General features: G+C 39.5%; 1 protein-coding gene across 2 annotated transcripts in view; it reads right to left on the reverse strand.

Annotated features, from left to right (window-relative positions):
- Positions 1-17,105, reverse strand: part of EXOC2 (exocyst complex component 2) — a 199,342-nt gene that overhangs the window by 36,578 nt on the left and 145,659 nt on the right. For both annotated transcript variants that reach the window (XM_030928550.1, XM_030928549.1), the window contains one exon: positions 7,323-7,464. In XM_030928550.1, the coding sequence (XP_030784410.1) occupies positions 7,323-7,464 (142 nt within the window). The remainder of the gene's footprint in view (positions 1-7,322; positions 7,465-17,105) is intronic.

Below are 17,105 nucleotides of genomic sequence, written 5' to 3' on the forward strand. Positions count from 1 at the left end.
CAGCAGTCGTGGACAGCCCTCAGATCTGGCTGGTGCAAGCTCCCCTCCTGTAGGGGTTCAAGCGCCCCCTCCAGTCTGTCTGCTTTGGATGGCTCTCCAGTGCTTCTCATAGCTGGTTTCTATATTCTGTGTAGAGTTCAATTTTTAACTGTGGAAGGGTTAGTCTTGATAAGTTCTTCCTCTATTACTGAAACCAAAATTCCTCTGAAGGTTGTACTTTTTATTCTGTGGCAGTTCTAATTAAGAAAACATGCTACATTTTGTCATTAATTTTAGGATAGTTCAATCACGGGCTTGCATAAAGGCATTGTAGAAACTTTTTAAATGTAAGATAGTGCTACTACTAAGCTAACTTTATTAGGTTTTTCTTCATAAATTTAGCCAAAGTGGAATGTATTCCATTTTCAAATGTCTAATATAATGTTGAACATCGTTCAATGAGTGTTCAGGCAATGACTAAAGCCTTTCCTCTAGACTGACATGAAGACATGATGGCAATAAGTCAGCCACTAGGATTCCTGAAAATATCAGGAAAAACTGTCAAATGACTTGCTGAAACCTAAATTCAGCACGTATGCCATTTCTCTGTCAAACCAAGTGTGTGTCCAAGAAGAAAACAAGTGAGTATTGTATGTGCCTGTTCTTTGTGGGCATGCTGTCTCCGTGAAGTTTTTCATTTCTTTAAAATATAGAAATTTCTTTTTTAAAAATAAAAATACATCTATTCCTCCCCAATATTTTTAAAAGCAAAATTTTAAAGTAGAAAATTAAAGTTTTCTAGCATGCTCCTTCCTACCCCCTTTCAAGATACGTTTATGCATGTCAAATTGTACACATGAAATTGACACATTGTCTTTTTCAATAAAAATGAGGAATGAATGCATGTTTCCTTAACCAACATTTTCTACCAATATATGGACAGTCCCCCACATTATCCATCTCATCCATTATAAAGAAAGCATAGTATTTGTTTAGATATATAATACATTATTTAACCAATTCATTACTAATGGGCATTTAGGTAGTTTTTCAGATTCTGCATATATTAAAAAATGCTTCAATAAACATCACTGCACATAATTCTTTACTTACTTCTGTAAAACTTTCCTTAAGATAAATTCTTAGAAACAAAACTTCTAAGTAAATTCTATACACATATATGTGTGTATACACACACACACACACACACACACGTATGTGTACAGCTGGGCCAGTTTACACTCCTAGAAAGATGATGGAATAGTTTGTTTCTTTGTACCTTTGCCAAAAAGCAGGTATTGTCAAGCTTTACAATATTTGTCAATCCAAAATAATACCCTAACGGTATTTTAAAATTACATTCTTTGAGAACTGATTAATTTTATCCTATTTTTATATTTATTGGCTGTATTAGTTTTTTTGTGAATTTCATGAACTTGTGTCTATTCTACCAGCATCTCTACCTTTTTCTTTGTGGATTTCTAATAGAGGCTGTTTGCTGTCTAGCAACACAGCACAATGCCTAAAGTTAAGGGCTGCCTGGATTTGAACTCGGAACCCCTACCCCACCACTTCCTAGCTACATGACCTTGAGCAAGTCATGTAAGCTCTTTGTGCTCAGTGGCTTCATCTATAAAATGAGAATAAAAATTCTGCTTACTCCTTGAAGTGTTGTTACACAGATTAAATCAGGTGATTTATGCAAAGCCCTCTGCCATGTCCATGGTATATGTGCAATAAATGCTGACTACGTTACTAAACATGTACACAGTAACGTGTGTATAAACGCATGTATAAGGCATATATGTATGTATAAATTCACATACACATGTAACATACAACTTATTTTATAGGGACCCCAAAACATTTTAATGATCCATTTTCTCAGAGAGCTACATTAAACTTTGAGGTCTGTCTGTAGTTTCCGCATTTTTTGAAAATCAAACAAAAATTACAATTTCTCCTTATCTCCATTCTTGTAGCATTGTTCTTATTCTCTAGAAATTCTATGCTGGACCTGAGCTTTGAATGATTTAAGTTACAGGATGCAAGAGATAACCTGATTGCGCGATGTCTCTCGTAAAATTCAGTGAAGATATCTGCAAGACACATTCCAAATAAAACTCAACAAACATGGACTTGAGAAGAGCTGTGTTTCTGCCTCTGTCTCCATAATTAGATTTATATTTCTTTCTCTTCAATTTGCTGGAATGTGCTGCTTGGCACACTGCTCGGACAACACACAAGCCTCGCTTGCTGACGGAACTAACTGTGCGCCCCCAGCCTGTGCTCTGGCGCATCTGAGGGGTGGGAGGTCACTCTGCTCTAGGTTATATGCATCATACATGCAAGCAACCAACTCTGCTGTCAGTTTTAGAATGGTCCTAGACATACTCATGTCACAAATTATGTAAAGTTTTCCCCTTCCCAATTTCAATTACTATAATTAATATAAGAGCACTTGAATTAAAAATCAGTTCACATTTACCTACAGAAAATGCTTGTTTAAATTCACTTAGTAAACACCTTTAAATAACATATATTAATTTAAATTTTTATGACTATTTGACAGAAAAAATAGTTAAAACCAGTATTTAAGAGAAACTTAAAGAAATACTTTTTTCTTATTTAACGTTTCAAAGACATGAACTTCAATGTGTATTTGTAAATAAAGACCAACAGTATTCTTAATTTATTTAACAATTATAAAATTCAAATACTAAGAACTCTTAATAATTGTGGATAACAGAACAATTAAAATCTTAACAGCAGTTCTGTGACTCAGAACTAACCAGAATAATCTTTACTGACATATACACAAATAAAGAGGTGACACCAATTTAAATATCCAACGGTAAGATTTTAAAAACATAGCTATGGCTTTAACGGTATCTCTTCTTGAATCATGAAATTAATCAACTGGATTTTTTTTTTAATCACTACATACAGTATCGGAAACTAAATTTATTGGTAACTACAGCAATAAGTAATCAGTTACCCATATGATTTGCAAAATTCAGTTTCTGAAGAAGAAAACTGTGAAGATAATACTAAAGTTGTTAATTGAAATTATTTTGGAAGATTAATAGTCAAACTATTTTGGTTGTTCACTTTACACCAGGTCTCAACTTAAGTCAGCTTTAAACAAACTAAAAATCCCTATATGACTATGCAAGGCTGAGGTTCAGTTAGTAAAGAACAAAGAACAGAACTAAATAGAGCTTATAAAAGTGAAACGAGCACCGACAACTTCTACGTGTTTTTGGCATCTGAGAAAGAGTCAATAAATTGCGGACAGTATGGTGTCATGTGTCATTTGCTTATGAAAGTTTATCTTAAGAAAAAAACAAAACCAAAAAACGAAGCTATGTTTAAAAAAAAAAAAAAAAAGCCTCACCACTCAATGTCACACATCCAGAAGAGTCTTAATTTTGTATTGAAGATTATCTGAGGTTACAGACTCTTATTAAGATCAATCTCAGGATTACATTTAGGCTCTGATCCTAATTCACAACAGAGGCTTGCACTAGTTCAATGTCATGGCTGGAAAATAGGAAGGTCATAGAGAAAGGACTCTGGGTACCTTAAATCAATCCAGTGAGGACTTGGAAATCCACTGGGTGCAGCAGAAACCTAAGATCCCCGTGAGTCCGGCACTGCCTGCCGCTGACCGCCCCCCGCGCCCCAGTTACTGCTCGCTGAAGTGCCGTCCCAGGATCCACAGCCACATGATAACCAGCAGTCCCTGCACTAAGTACTGTGACCTAACGACGCCCTTCAGGGAACGGGCCTTCAGAGATGGCTATTTCCCGGGGACACCTTGGGGCGGGTGGATGGCAAAGACCTGCCGTCCACCCGACAGACGTTCTCGACGGCCCTTGCCGGTGTCCAGCAGACACTAAAAAGCAGCAGGTCTGAGACAGGGCTGGCGAGGAAAAGTCTTCCTCTGCATCAGGGCAAATAAATCCTCTTTCTCAGTAACATTCCGAGATTTCAGTGGCGACAGAGAAGAACCACTTTGTTGAGACTGAAACTCGGTGGCCTGTTCTCAATTTTTATAGTAATCACTGAAGTGCAGGAAACTCAGAGCGGCTATGCCATCATTTTTTCTCTATTCTCAAAGAAATACCACAAATGGTTTAATAGCCTTGAACACAACCAAATAAGATAAGAATGATTTCAGAGCGAACAGTTAATGTACTTACATGCGAATCACAGGAAAAGATATGAACTTTAACAAAATTCATTTAAACTACTACCCAACAATAGTTCGGTAATAGTTTAAACAAACAGATAGAATTGCTGATGTGTTAGATGTGTAAACAGTTAATGTACTTACACGCTAATCATAGGGGAAGATATGAACTTTAACAAATTCATTTGAACTATTACCGAACAATGTATTACTTTTTGCACGGTGATGCACATTGTTCAGTAAGAGTTTAAACGGTTAAATAGATGGAACTGATGATGTGTTAGATGTGCCTGACAGTTGCATTTTCATTGAAATGCACTTGCTGAAATTTAGAAAGTGCACACAACTGCCACATGAGAATTCACAAAGGACAAGAAAATGACTACTCTAACTCATTTTAATTCGGCAAATATGAATATCCACTGTGGACTGTTTATTGACAAGTGAATCAGAAGAACAGTGGAGACCAGCACACCGTATGATGCACTTTCCTACCAAAAAAAATTTGAGAAAAATCAGGCAAAAGCGTATGGCAAACACTTGGAAGAGAAGGAGCAACTGGCACATTTAGAAAGATGGTATATTATTATAGAAAACTGCCAATCTTCATTTACTCCACAAACACACACACAGTATCAGCTGAGTGTCAGAAACTGCACTGTGCTAAAATCTCTGAGAGCAAGAGGCCCAAACGATGGCCTTGTGCTGAGGCTGTCCAGCAAAGAGGGAGACAACGACAACACATTTCCTGTGGGCACAGAGAGTTGTAGGAACTGCTCTGGGAGCACTATGGATAGAGGGAGGCCAACACGACCTGGAGACGTGCAGGGGATGGGCTGGGTGAGCTCCCAGAGGACACAGGGCCTGGAAGGGCAGGAGAGGTTAGGAGAGGGGGCACAGGTGAGAGGGACGAGGCACAGGGTTCACAGTGCACGAAGCACCCAGCCTGCCTGCTGCCTGGGGGAGCCCGTGGAGAGGGAGGTAACTCATAGCAAGCACAGGGATTACTGCTGGCCCTCTGCATCTGTGGCCTCTGCATTTGTGGCCTCCACAATGGTGGCTTCTGCATCTGTGGATTCAACCAACCATGAATAGAAAATATTCTGAAAGGAAAAACTGGTGGTTGCATCTGTACTGAACATGTACGAACTTTTTTCCTTGTCATCATTCCCTAAACAGTACCATATAACAACGATTCACAAAGCACTGGCATTGCATTAGGTGTTAGAAGCAATCTAGAAATGATTTAAAGCACACAGGAAAATGCGTGTAGGTTACATGCAAATATGACACCATTTTCCACCAGGAACTTGAGCTTCTGTGGAATCTGGTATCTGTGGGGACGCCACCTTGTCGAGAAGTCTGGGGTAGGCTTCCGGGAGAATGAGCCTCCCTGAAGGATTTTCAGCAGGGGAGTGAAAGGGTTCAACTTATATTTTAGAAGGATGAGCTTTTCAAAAAGGCAGAGGTTGAGTCCAGCTGGAGAGGGGCTGTGGGGCGGAGCACTGGGGCAGTGGGCAGGCTGCCAGGGCAGAGGTTGGCACAGCACAGCTTCCCAGGTTTTACTATCATGAGAAGATACTGTAAGAATTTTAAGTAAGATACTGATAGAATCTGCCTTAGACTTTAAAAGGATGTACTTTGAGGGTATGAACTGAATGTGGTTTGGGCACAGAAAAGTGTGTGTACGGAAAAGCACAGGAGGAATAAAGGCTTGCATGACTGCCATGACTGTGAGCTCAGGAAATTCAGTAACTGTGGTCACATTAAGCAACTGTGGCTAATTTAATGATCCTGGATTTTAGACTTTTGGCATCACTATATGTGAACACTATACAATAAAAACCAAAAGTGTTTAAACAGTAAACAATTTTATCATCGTTTAGTACAAGCACTATACAATACAAACAAAAGGAGGTTAAAGTGATGAGTTAAAACAATGAAGTTACCAAACCCGTTAGCAACTCACTGGTGCATCTGCATCTATGCATCCACAAAGAATCCGTGTCCGACACCAGCACGACCCCTTCTACACAAACCACTCCTCTACAAAAGTGCCAACCCGTGTCCAACACCAGCACGGCCCCTTCTACACAAACCACTCCTCTACACAAGTGCCGACCGGTGTCCGACACCAGCACGACCCCTTCTACACAAAACACTCCTCTACAAAAGTGCCAACCCGTGTCCGACACCAGCACGACCCCTTCTACACAAAACACTCCTCTACACAAGTGCCAACCCGTGTCCGACACCAGCACGACCCCTTCTACACAAAACACTCCTCTACAAAAGTGCCAACCCGTGTCCGACACCAGCACGACCCCTTCTACACAAAACACTCCTCTACACAAGTGCCAACCCGTGTCCGACACCAGCACGACCCCTTCTACACAAAACACTCCTCTACAAAAGTGCCAACCCGTGTCCGACACCAGCACGACCCCTTCTACACAAACCACTTCTCTACAAAAGTGCCAATGGGCAGCTTGGTTTTAGGTTTTCCTGCATTTTTTCATACAAAGAAACAACTACTTGAGCAATCAAAAGTTTGATTCAGAAAGCAATAGTTATTTTAAAAATATATATTTTAAGTGATTCAAGTGACTTTCATTTGAGATCACAAAGATAATACTTGAACAGTGTCATTCATCCTTCTAGGGCTCCCTTCCCTTTGATAAATTACTATAATAATCTTACTCCTACACACTTGTCTCATATCCTTCGCCTTTACAGCATCACTAATCAAGTCTTACATAGAAGTGACCAGATTTCTTCAATACGTTTTTTTGATGATGTACACAAGGTCATTGCATGAAACTGTCACTCACAACCACTCCATTATATCTATATGTGAAAGACCATAGGAAGCAGGAACGCAGGACTGAAACGATCAATTGTTATACGGGATAATTAATTATCCTCTAGCATTTCAGAACAGCTTTAAGCCACTGAGTAGTAACACAAAGTGTCCTAATTTCCAAACTATCCAAGAAATGGGTTTAAGCGAACAAAAAGTTAAAATCAAATTAATCTCTCCCTCTCAGCAGATATGAGAAAAATGAGAATAAAATGAAAAGAATTCAAGCAAGTATCAATTGATAAAAGCATATCCACATCTATTATGCAAGAAACTTTATTTACTTACCTGTTGGAGGCAGGCAGTCTTTCCAATCAAAATATCCTGCATAAATTCCAGGTTCTAGGGAGCCAACGATGGGATCTGCTTTCAACTCGATGTAGTTTTCAAAGAGCCTTTGATCTAGTTCTTTCAGTGAGGCCATGCTAACCTACAAACACGTAATGACGAGTATGAGTTGCCTATTTGAGGGTGATGGAAAAAGTAAAATAATGTTAACAATAAATACTTCAGACTATAATAAAAGCACTTACCAATCTTCCTACAAAAAATCGTGAATTTATTTTACATATTTTCAGTAATAAAGATCTCTTTTAGCATAGCTATTTTGCAGAAGAAAAAAAATAATCTCCATATATGGACTATAGGTCATTGTATTAGTCTGTTTTCACACTGCTATAAAGAACTGCCCGAGACGAGGTGATTTATAAAGGAAAGACGTTTACTGACTCCATGACGTCATGCATGGCCGGGGCCGGGAGCCCTCAGGAAACTCACAGTCCTGGTGAAAGGCAAAGGGGAAGCAAGGCACCTTCTTCCCAAGAGGAAGGAGAAGGCAGCCAGAAGGAGAAGGGCCCAGTGGAAGGGGAAGAGCCCCTTAGAAAACCATGAGATCCCGTGAGAACTCACTATCACGAGAACAGCACGCGGGAAACTGCCACTGTGATCCAATTACCTCCAGCTGGTCTCTCCCTTGACATGTGGGGATTATGGAGATTACAGATCAAGATGAGATTTGGGTAGGACAGAAAGCCTAACCCTATCAGTCGTTTTTGAAAATACCAACCTCTCATTTCTGTAAGCAGAGCAAGAGGCATTATAGATACTAAATTGTAATAGCCAGTAAACTACAATTAAAAAAGAACCATTTAAAATTACGTTACGTTTCTTCATATTAACTAATTCATTTGAAAAGTGTTACCAATAGAAAATAATCCTGCTCTGACACTCTAGCAACCCCAGTGCAGCTCCCCTGGCTTCTCCCTCCAGTTACAGCTCTGCCTGTGTGGCCTGCAGGTCAGGCCTTAGGTTCTAAAGCAACTCCACAGAGAGGCCAGACACAGGGATCGCTGTCATGGGAAAAAAGAAACAGGAAGGACCCCTATTAGAAAGTCCTGTCCTTGGCACAGTTCAGCTGCAGGCACTGTGGGTTCCTGATGGGAGTGGGAGCAGAAGAGGGTAAGGAGGCTGGCACCGACCCTATATGAGTATGCCTGGTCTCACCAGCAGCCAGGAGGCCAGGAGTGGAAGAGAGGGAAGCAGAGACCCAAGCATGGAGGACTGGGAAGTCTGGGGTGTGGAGACTGTGTGGGCCCAGGTCACTCTGCAGGGGGCCGGTGGCTGTTCCGCTTCTGCAGCACTAGCCTAAGAGGGACAGGCTTCTCTCCAATGCCAGGCCTGAGCTGCAACAAACTGACAATGAAAAACACACATCTAAGGGAGGCAGCTGCCATGCACAGGACACCCATCGAGCAGTGAAATTCAGCGGCAGAAGAGACAAGCAACAACTTGAACAGAAAAAATAAAGAAAACCCTTATGGAGATTAAAGTATAATACAAAACAAGATTTCTAGAGGTGAAACATATGACTTTCAAAGGTAGCAAATGAGTAGATTAACAGAAGGAACTACTGGTCACTGTTGAGACTGATCGGAAGTACAAAAACCACTTCAAAGCATAGAATAAAAATGTAAAGAGATGAAAATTATGAAGAACAAGACTAGAAGATAAATTCAGGAGTTCTGACATGCAAAAAATAGAAATTCAAGTAAAGAAATATAAGCAGCTAGAGAAAAGGTATTAATTAAACAAGCAATAGGAGAAAATTTAACTGGATCTAAAGAAAGACCCAAGTTTGCAACTTGAGTAGGCTTGCAGAGTGCCAGGCTAGACTGGTAAGACAGCCCACACATCTAGGCTGTTAAAGTTTCTAGTTTCTAATACATTTATTCTAAATAGAAAGAGAGAGAGAGAGAAAAGGAGCGAGAGACTGACTTTCAAGCTTCTAGATCAAAAGAATAATTTACTTATAAAGAAGAAAGAACTGGTCTGACATAAGATTTCTCACATGCAATACTGGGAGCTGAAACCACTGGATTAAAATCTAGAGGAACGAAAAAACAGAACCCAAGAATCCTGTGAGCCAGCGTGTCATTCTCTTAACAGAGTCCAAGAAAGATATTTCTGGATACGCAAGGGTTCAAAGAGCATTTCACCCATGTAATGAGCAAGGGCTCCAACCTAAAATCAAAGAAATCCGAACGAAGACGACAAACTACTGAGGAACCAGTGACGGGCAGTCACTCTGAGCTCCCTCTCGCCTTCTTCATCTCTCTTTCTCTAGTGTCTGTAAACACAAACCGAAACGGGCGAGTGGAGACTCCCTGGGCATGTGAAATACAAGTGCTAAGTAAGATTTCTTCAAAGGGAGGAGGCATCCAAAAGGGGAAGACGGGTAACACACAAGAAGGGACAGCATATCGAAATCTGTGAGAGGGAACCCGTGGCTAGACATTTATCGCTGAAAACGTCTTCAAAGAAAGGTTTAAAAGGAGAAAAACCTAAACCACTGCTCTACTTTCCTGCCCCACGTATCTAAAAAAAGAGAAAATTAAACCCAAAGAAAATAGAAGGAAAAGATAAAGAACAGAAATAAATTTTTTAAAAAGGCAAATATTAAAGAAAACCACCAATGCCAAAAATAGGTTCTTTGAAAACAAACATCAAAATGATTAGCCAGGCACGGCGGTGCACATCTGTGGCCCCAGCTAGCCCAGGGGATCGAGGCTGCAGTGTGTTAGGATCGAACTACTGCACTCCCGTCTGGGTAACACAGAAAGACCCTGCCTCTTAAAAAATTTGAAAATTTTTAAAAATTAAAAAGGAATAATCACAAAAACGATAAGCTCCTGGGCAAGACTGAAGAAGAAATGAAGACAAAAACCCATCTGTTGCCAAGAACAGAAATGGGAAAAAAAAATTCCTATAGATCCTGAAGATATTAAAAGGATAGTAAAAGGACATTATAGTTTTACGCCAAAAAGTCTTGACCACAGAGAGGAAACTGCTAATCTCCTGAAAAACACAACCTTCAAAAACTGGCACAACTAGTCCTATATTTATTAAACTAATTGAATCCATTATAGGCAAGGGCTTGACAATGAAAACTTCCAGGTCCAGGTGGTTTCACTGGAGATGCTACCAAGGATGTAAGGAAGAAGTTACAGGACACAAACATTTTCATAGAACAGAGGCTGAAAGCATTTCCTATTTTGTTTAATGAAGCCAGTATAACCCTAATATCCAAACTGAGCAAGATATTATGAGAAAAAAATTCACACCAATAGCCTTCATGAACAAAGACATAAAAATCCAAACAAACTATTTGCGAATAAAATAAATAAATTTTAAAAATATATCACGCAGAAGTGGTATCTGTTCAACAGATGAAGACAAAGCACTTGAGAAAACTTTTATGATAAAAATTCTCAGTAAACTAAGACCAGAAAGAAAATTCGCTGTGTAAACGGCATCTGCAAAACGGTACAAATATAGAATGCCTTCTCCAGAAGATCAGGAATAATGCAAGGTTGTCCCCTTTCACCACTTATTTCAAGATTATACCAGAGGTCCTAGTCCATGAGATCCGGCAAGAAATAATACCAAAAAAAGAAGAAGTAAATCTGTCTTTATTAACAGAAGACATGATCACGTATTTAGAAATTATAAGCAGGTTGACAAACTAATGGAATAAGCAAATTTACTGAAGCAGCAGAGTCAATAACAAAAATCAATTATATTTCTATATAACAGACACAGAAGAATTATAATACAATACCATAAAAAATAAAATACCTAGGAATAAACTTAACAAAAGACATGGAAAAATCTCTATTGAAAACTACAAAACATGGCTGAAAGAAATTACAAATGGCCTAAACAAATAAATAGGTGATCAATATTGGTAATCTTCTCCAAATTTGATGAACTCCTAAAAGGCCTTTTCTTGGTAAAAATTCACAGGCTAAAATTTATATATAAATGGAAAGGACCCAAAATAGCCCAACCAATTTAAAAAGAACAAAGTTGGAAGACTCACACTACATGATATCAACACTGACTATAAACCTGTAATAAATAACACAATGCAATATTGGCATAAGGATGGACATTGTAGACCTAAACATAAAAGTTAACGTTACAAAACTTCTGGGAAAAAATATTCAGGACATTGAAGCAGGTAAAGATTCTGACAACATATGAAAGGCATTAAACATTTTAAAAGCTTGATACAGTGGATCTCATCAAAATTAAACAGTTCTGTTCAAAAGATATTATAAAAACAAAACAGCAAGCCATGAACTGAAAAAACATGTACATGTGACAGAGGACTTATATAGAGCCTTCTAAAAATCGTCAGTAGAAAGATGACTGATCCAATTTAAAAAATGAGCTGGGGCTAAACAAGCACTTTGAGAAAGAAGCTGCCTGAACGTGAGTATCTGACTATACCAGAACAGGTGCTTGGCATCAGTATCAGGGAAAGCCAATTAAAGCCACAATGAGACTGGCTAAAATAACAAGACTGGCAGTATTAAGTGTTGGCTAGGATGCAGTTTATAACCGAGTTGATCACTGATGGAATATACACTCTGGAAAACGACTCAGAGCTCCTAACTGGCTTGTGCCACTACCAGCAACTGCACTTCAAGGTATGTATCCAAGATCAGTGAGTACAAACGTCCACAAAGAGACTGACAAGAATATTTGCCATAACTTTATCCATAAAGGCCTAAAACTGGAGACAACCCAATGTCCATCACCATGAGAATGATTAAACAAAATCTGGTTATCTAAACTCAGCAATAAAAGAAAATGAATCACTGGTACACACAATTTGGATGAATCTCAGAAAATTAATTTGGCGCAAAAGAAGCCAGATACAAAAGACTACAGGCTGCATGGAACTCCACGTAAAGTTCTGGGACAGGCAGAATGATTCTCTGCAGATAGCAGTTGGAACGCTGTTGAGAAGGGAGCCTACTGAAACAGGGCACAAGGGAAGGCTTTGTATTTTTATCTGGTGATGGATGCTGGACTGCGTGCACATGCTGGACCGCGTGATGCTTAAGCATCAATCCATAAGCTTAATATTTGTACCTTTTACTGCAGGTAAATACCTCATTTTTTAAAAAAAGAAGGGAAAAGATGAGTTGAAAATAAATGGATGTGCAAATAGTTAACAGGCAGATGCTACAAAAAGAGAGTAGAATGGCAGTATTAATGTGTGATAAGGCAGGACCAACGTCAGGAGTACATAGCTCATAATTTTTGTTGTGAGGATTTAAACAGATATTCAGGAAACTTGCATAGCACACTGAAAGTGAATACACTATAATAAATGCTAGCAGCTATTTCTATTATCTCAACGGCTTCATTTTCACTAACGCCCTGCTCACACGGGCTGTGAGGAAGGTCCCTACCGCACCATGGCTGTCAGATGGTGCAAAAGGGCTGAGCTGGGACGGGAACAGCAAATTAGAGAGGTAGAGAGAGATTTGGAAGATGCTTCGGGGGTGAGTTGAGAAGAAAGACTGGCAAAAACCATCATGAGAAATGATGTCAAGAATAATTCCCAGTAATGGATGAATTAATTTTTAAAATGTGGTACATATACACAAGAGAATACTATACAGCCTTAAAGAAGAAGGAAATTCTGCCATCTGCAACGTGGATGGCGCTGGAGGACCTTATGCTCAGTGAAATAAACCAGGCATGGAAAAACAAGTACTGTGATCTCACTCATATGTGGAATCTACAAAAGTCATTATCACAGAAACAGACAGTACAATGGTAGTTACCGGGGCTGAGGGGAGAGTGGGGCCGGGAAAGGGGAGGTGTTGATCAAAGGGCATGGCATGGTAACCACAGTTAATAATAATGTATTGTATATTTCAAAATTGCTAAAAGATTTTTAATGTCCTCTACAAAATGTAAGCTGGTGAGGTGATGGATATGTTAATCAGTTTGACTGACTCTACAATGTATACATAGATCAAACATCACATTGTGCACCACAAAAACGCACAATTATTGTCAATTAAAATGAATAAACAGAACAGGAAAAAGGAGGCATTCCCAAGTTGTGGCTTAGTGGTTCACAGTGGCTGCTGGCTAAGTCAGGAACACACAAAAGAGAAGCTGTTTTGAAGGAGGAAGATGACGCGTTTGGCCAGGTTGCTTTGAAATCTCAATTGAAACTTCCAGGGAGGATGTCTGGTAGGAAACAGACCTAAGGTCTCAGAATGACAAGCAGGTCAAAAATAAAGAATGTGGGAATCACGGGCATCCACCAGTGATGGGTGAAGCTGTGGCGGCAGATGAGGCTGTCTACAGAAACTGCCGAGTACGAAGAGGAAGCAGACAAATCAAATGCCCAGAGAACAGAAATACAGGGGATGGTAACACAATTATTGATGTGGGTTACATTTTATTGGCTTAGGTTCAAGGCTTTTGGCTTAGGAAAGCCACACCCTACCCAACTGGAGAACCAGCTGTCTCACTCCCTACTGCCCGCACTTCCCAGCTTTCCGAAGAGATGCAGCGCCTTTCCTCTGCCCTCTGAACAGCATCTGGAATGTGAACTCTGATGTCCTTCTTGCTTTGTGAAACCTTTTCTCAGGTACTTTCTGCACTGGGGAGGTAACACTTTGTACATGACACAGTCTCTGAGCCCTTCTGACGGCGTCTCTCTCTAAGCACGCACGTTTATTCTTTCCTTTCCTGCTTGTACAAGAAACTCAAGGGTCAAATAGGGCCAAAATTTAGGCTCAGTGTTTTGAAGGCAGAAACACATCTGATCAACTTATAATTTCTGTCTGTAGGATCTTAAACTCTGAAAGAGATTAACTTACAACTTATTATATAAAATAGCCTCTAAACAAAATTTAGCTGATTTTGTTTATATGTACAGCACAACAAGGAAAATGAAACACACACATATAGAGATAACACAGTAGTGAAGACACAACACTGCACTCATTCACATCTAGGTATTCAAATGGTTTCCAACTTGAAATTTAACTATATTCCATTCAGCTACAATAATCAAATATGTAAAATACAGTATATGCAGTTAAAGCAAAACTCTTTAAAATCAGCTGCTCCATATAAAGGAACTTCCCTGGACATATAAGAAAAAGGAGCTGCCCCTCCACACCTTTCACACTGGAGCTTCCGAAAGAGATATACAGGCTTAAAATAAAACTTCAATTAAAAATTTAATGCCAGGCGTGTTTAATGTCTACAGGCTTCGTCAGGTGAAAATCTGCAAGTATACAAGTTCTGAATGAGATGCTTACTTTTTAAAGACTGGGACCCATTAAAAAAGTATTTTATATAGGTAAAAACACTCCCTGGAATTATGTAATTATACCTACCACAATAAAACTATATGCTGAAGTTGATTAACCACACAGCTCTGTTTTTTCTTTCTCAGAGGTCTGAAAGAATTTGGTTGGTGGCAAATTTGGTTTGCACACTTAAATTGCAACTTATTTGCAACATATTTCTTAACTCTCTAAGAGCCTTCAAAATTAGCTCTTCTAGAATACAATGAACAGAAGAAAAAGCGCTAACCTCCTAAACAGAAAAAGGCATGCAAATTAAAATACAACGAAAGCCTATTTTAACCTATCGAACTAAACATCGTAATTAAAAAGATGACAGAAGTGTGATGAGATCGGCTTCCAAAAAGCAATCTGGCAATATTTACCAGGTGTCTTTGGGGCTGTGAATCTGCTTTGGGAGTCTGTCGTGAGGAAGTCATTAGACACGTGATCAAAGACTATCTTTCACTTCTCAGGAACAACAACAACAATTTAAAATGACCTTAAGGTTACCAGTATGGGAGAGGTTAAAAATACTATGGTATACCTACACTAACAAATGTTATAAAGCCATAAAACACATTTTACAGAAATCTTCAACAAAAATGGCAAAGTACACACAACAGAATATACTCAGTAGAAAAACACAATGTCAAGTGAATTCAGAAAAATGTTTCTTTTTTCTCAAATTCCTTTTCACCATGTTTCATATTTTGATAACATATAGATAGGATATATAAAGTCATGGTTACTATAAATACTAAAACAGTAGTGTCTACCTTTGGTTAGTGCATTATAGATTATTTTATTTTATTTTATTTTTTAGACTTCCCAATACTTTTTCTTTTTAAAAATAATGGTTGGGTCTTACTTTTATAACTTGAAAAAAAAATGCATGACTGGAAAAAGACATCTCCAGGACTTGAGCAAAAGTTAAACGGCACGGGCAATACTAATGAAAATGCACGCACATGGCAGGACGCTCCCTGTTGGCACATACTGTCTGGATTCAAACAGCACCGAGTCCACCAAAGGTTTACAGTGGGGCTTATTTTTAAGGAGGAACCTTGTGGAACACGATGATTTGGATACCCTGATCTCATGAATTACCATTCAATGTGGTTTCATAAAGGCCAAAACAATGTTCACTAGCCGGCCAGCTTCACGTCCTGTTTTCATTTCTTTGGTGTGCAGTGGACCCTTGAACAACATGGGTCTGAACTACATGGGTCCACTTGTACACCCATTTTCTTCCACCTCTGCCACCCCGACACAGCAAGACCGACCCTCCTCTTGCTCCTCCTCAGCCCATTCCACGTGAGGATGAAGAGGATGAAGACCTTCATAATGATGATTCACTCCACTTCATGAATAGTGTTACTACACTTTCTCTTCCTAACAACTGTCTTAACATTCTCTGTTCTCCCGCTTACGACATTACAAGAATACAGTATGCAACAGATGATACACAAAATGCATGTTGATGCGCTGTTTTATTCCTAAGGCTTCCAGCCAACAGGAGGCTACTAGTAGTTAGGTTTTGGGGTAGTCAAGAAGTTATACTCAGATTTTCGACTGCACAGGGGGTTGGCACCCCAACCTCTGAGTTATTTAAGGGTCAACTGCATTCTCATGAGACCAGTTTTGTTCTTGAAGATGCGTGGTGCTGGACGGAAAGCATCCTGGATTTAGGATTAGGAGATGTAATTTTGAGTCCTGCCTTGCTGTGCTACTTACAGGTCAAGTCCTTGACCTCTCTGGGTACCTTTCTCTGGGAAGATTATGGAGCTGATGATACCATCCCTGATTTTGTACCAGGACTATGTGCACCAAATAAAAGTGTACATACAAAATCATTCTAGCTTCGAGCGTCACCGATCATTACATTTTAATAATCCCCTAAAAACATGCATTTGTCTCCTGTTCCTATATTAAGGCTAATTTATCTCCATGGTCCAAGGTTAGGAACAGGTGAAGGGAATGAAAAACTGGCCGTTTCATGCTTCTCCTGGCATAAGTACCAAAAAGAAAGCAGGAGGAAATCTACCCAGAAGAAACACTTGGCCAACCCTGGCTCACAGCAGAGGAGTCTGAGAGAAGGTCTGACCCCAGTGACATGAGGATGCCCAGTGACAGGAGGTCCCCCTATGAGAGACCCTCATCTTCAAGTGCAGAAGCAGAGAGGGAATGAATGAGCCAGCCACTGTGACCTGTGCCCTGTGACTTTTCTGGGATCGATGCCTCTAGAATTATTTGTCATTTGGAGGGAAAACTATAAAACAACAGTGGCAGTCAGCAGACCTTTCCCTTTGATGCCAGAAATAGATTTTACTTGGTTGGAATCATGAAAGTAACAGATTCACAAATTAATAAAATCAGTGCAAATGTTATCATCTAAATCAAG

The sequence above is a fragment of the Rhinopithecus roxellana genome, chromosome 4 (genome assembly GCF_007565055.1).
Source record: "Rhinopithecus roxellana isolate Shanxi Qingling chromosome 4, ASM756505v1, whole genome shotgun sequence".
Taxonomy (NCBI): Eukaryota; Metazoa; Chordata; class Mammalia; order Primates; family Cercopithecidae; genus Rhinopithecus; species Rhinopithecus roxellana.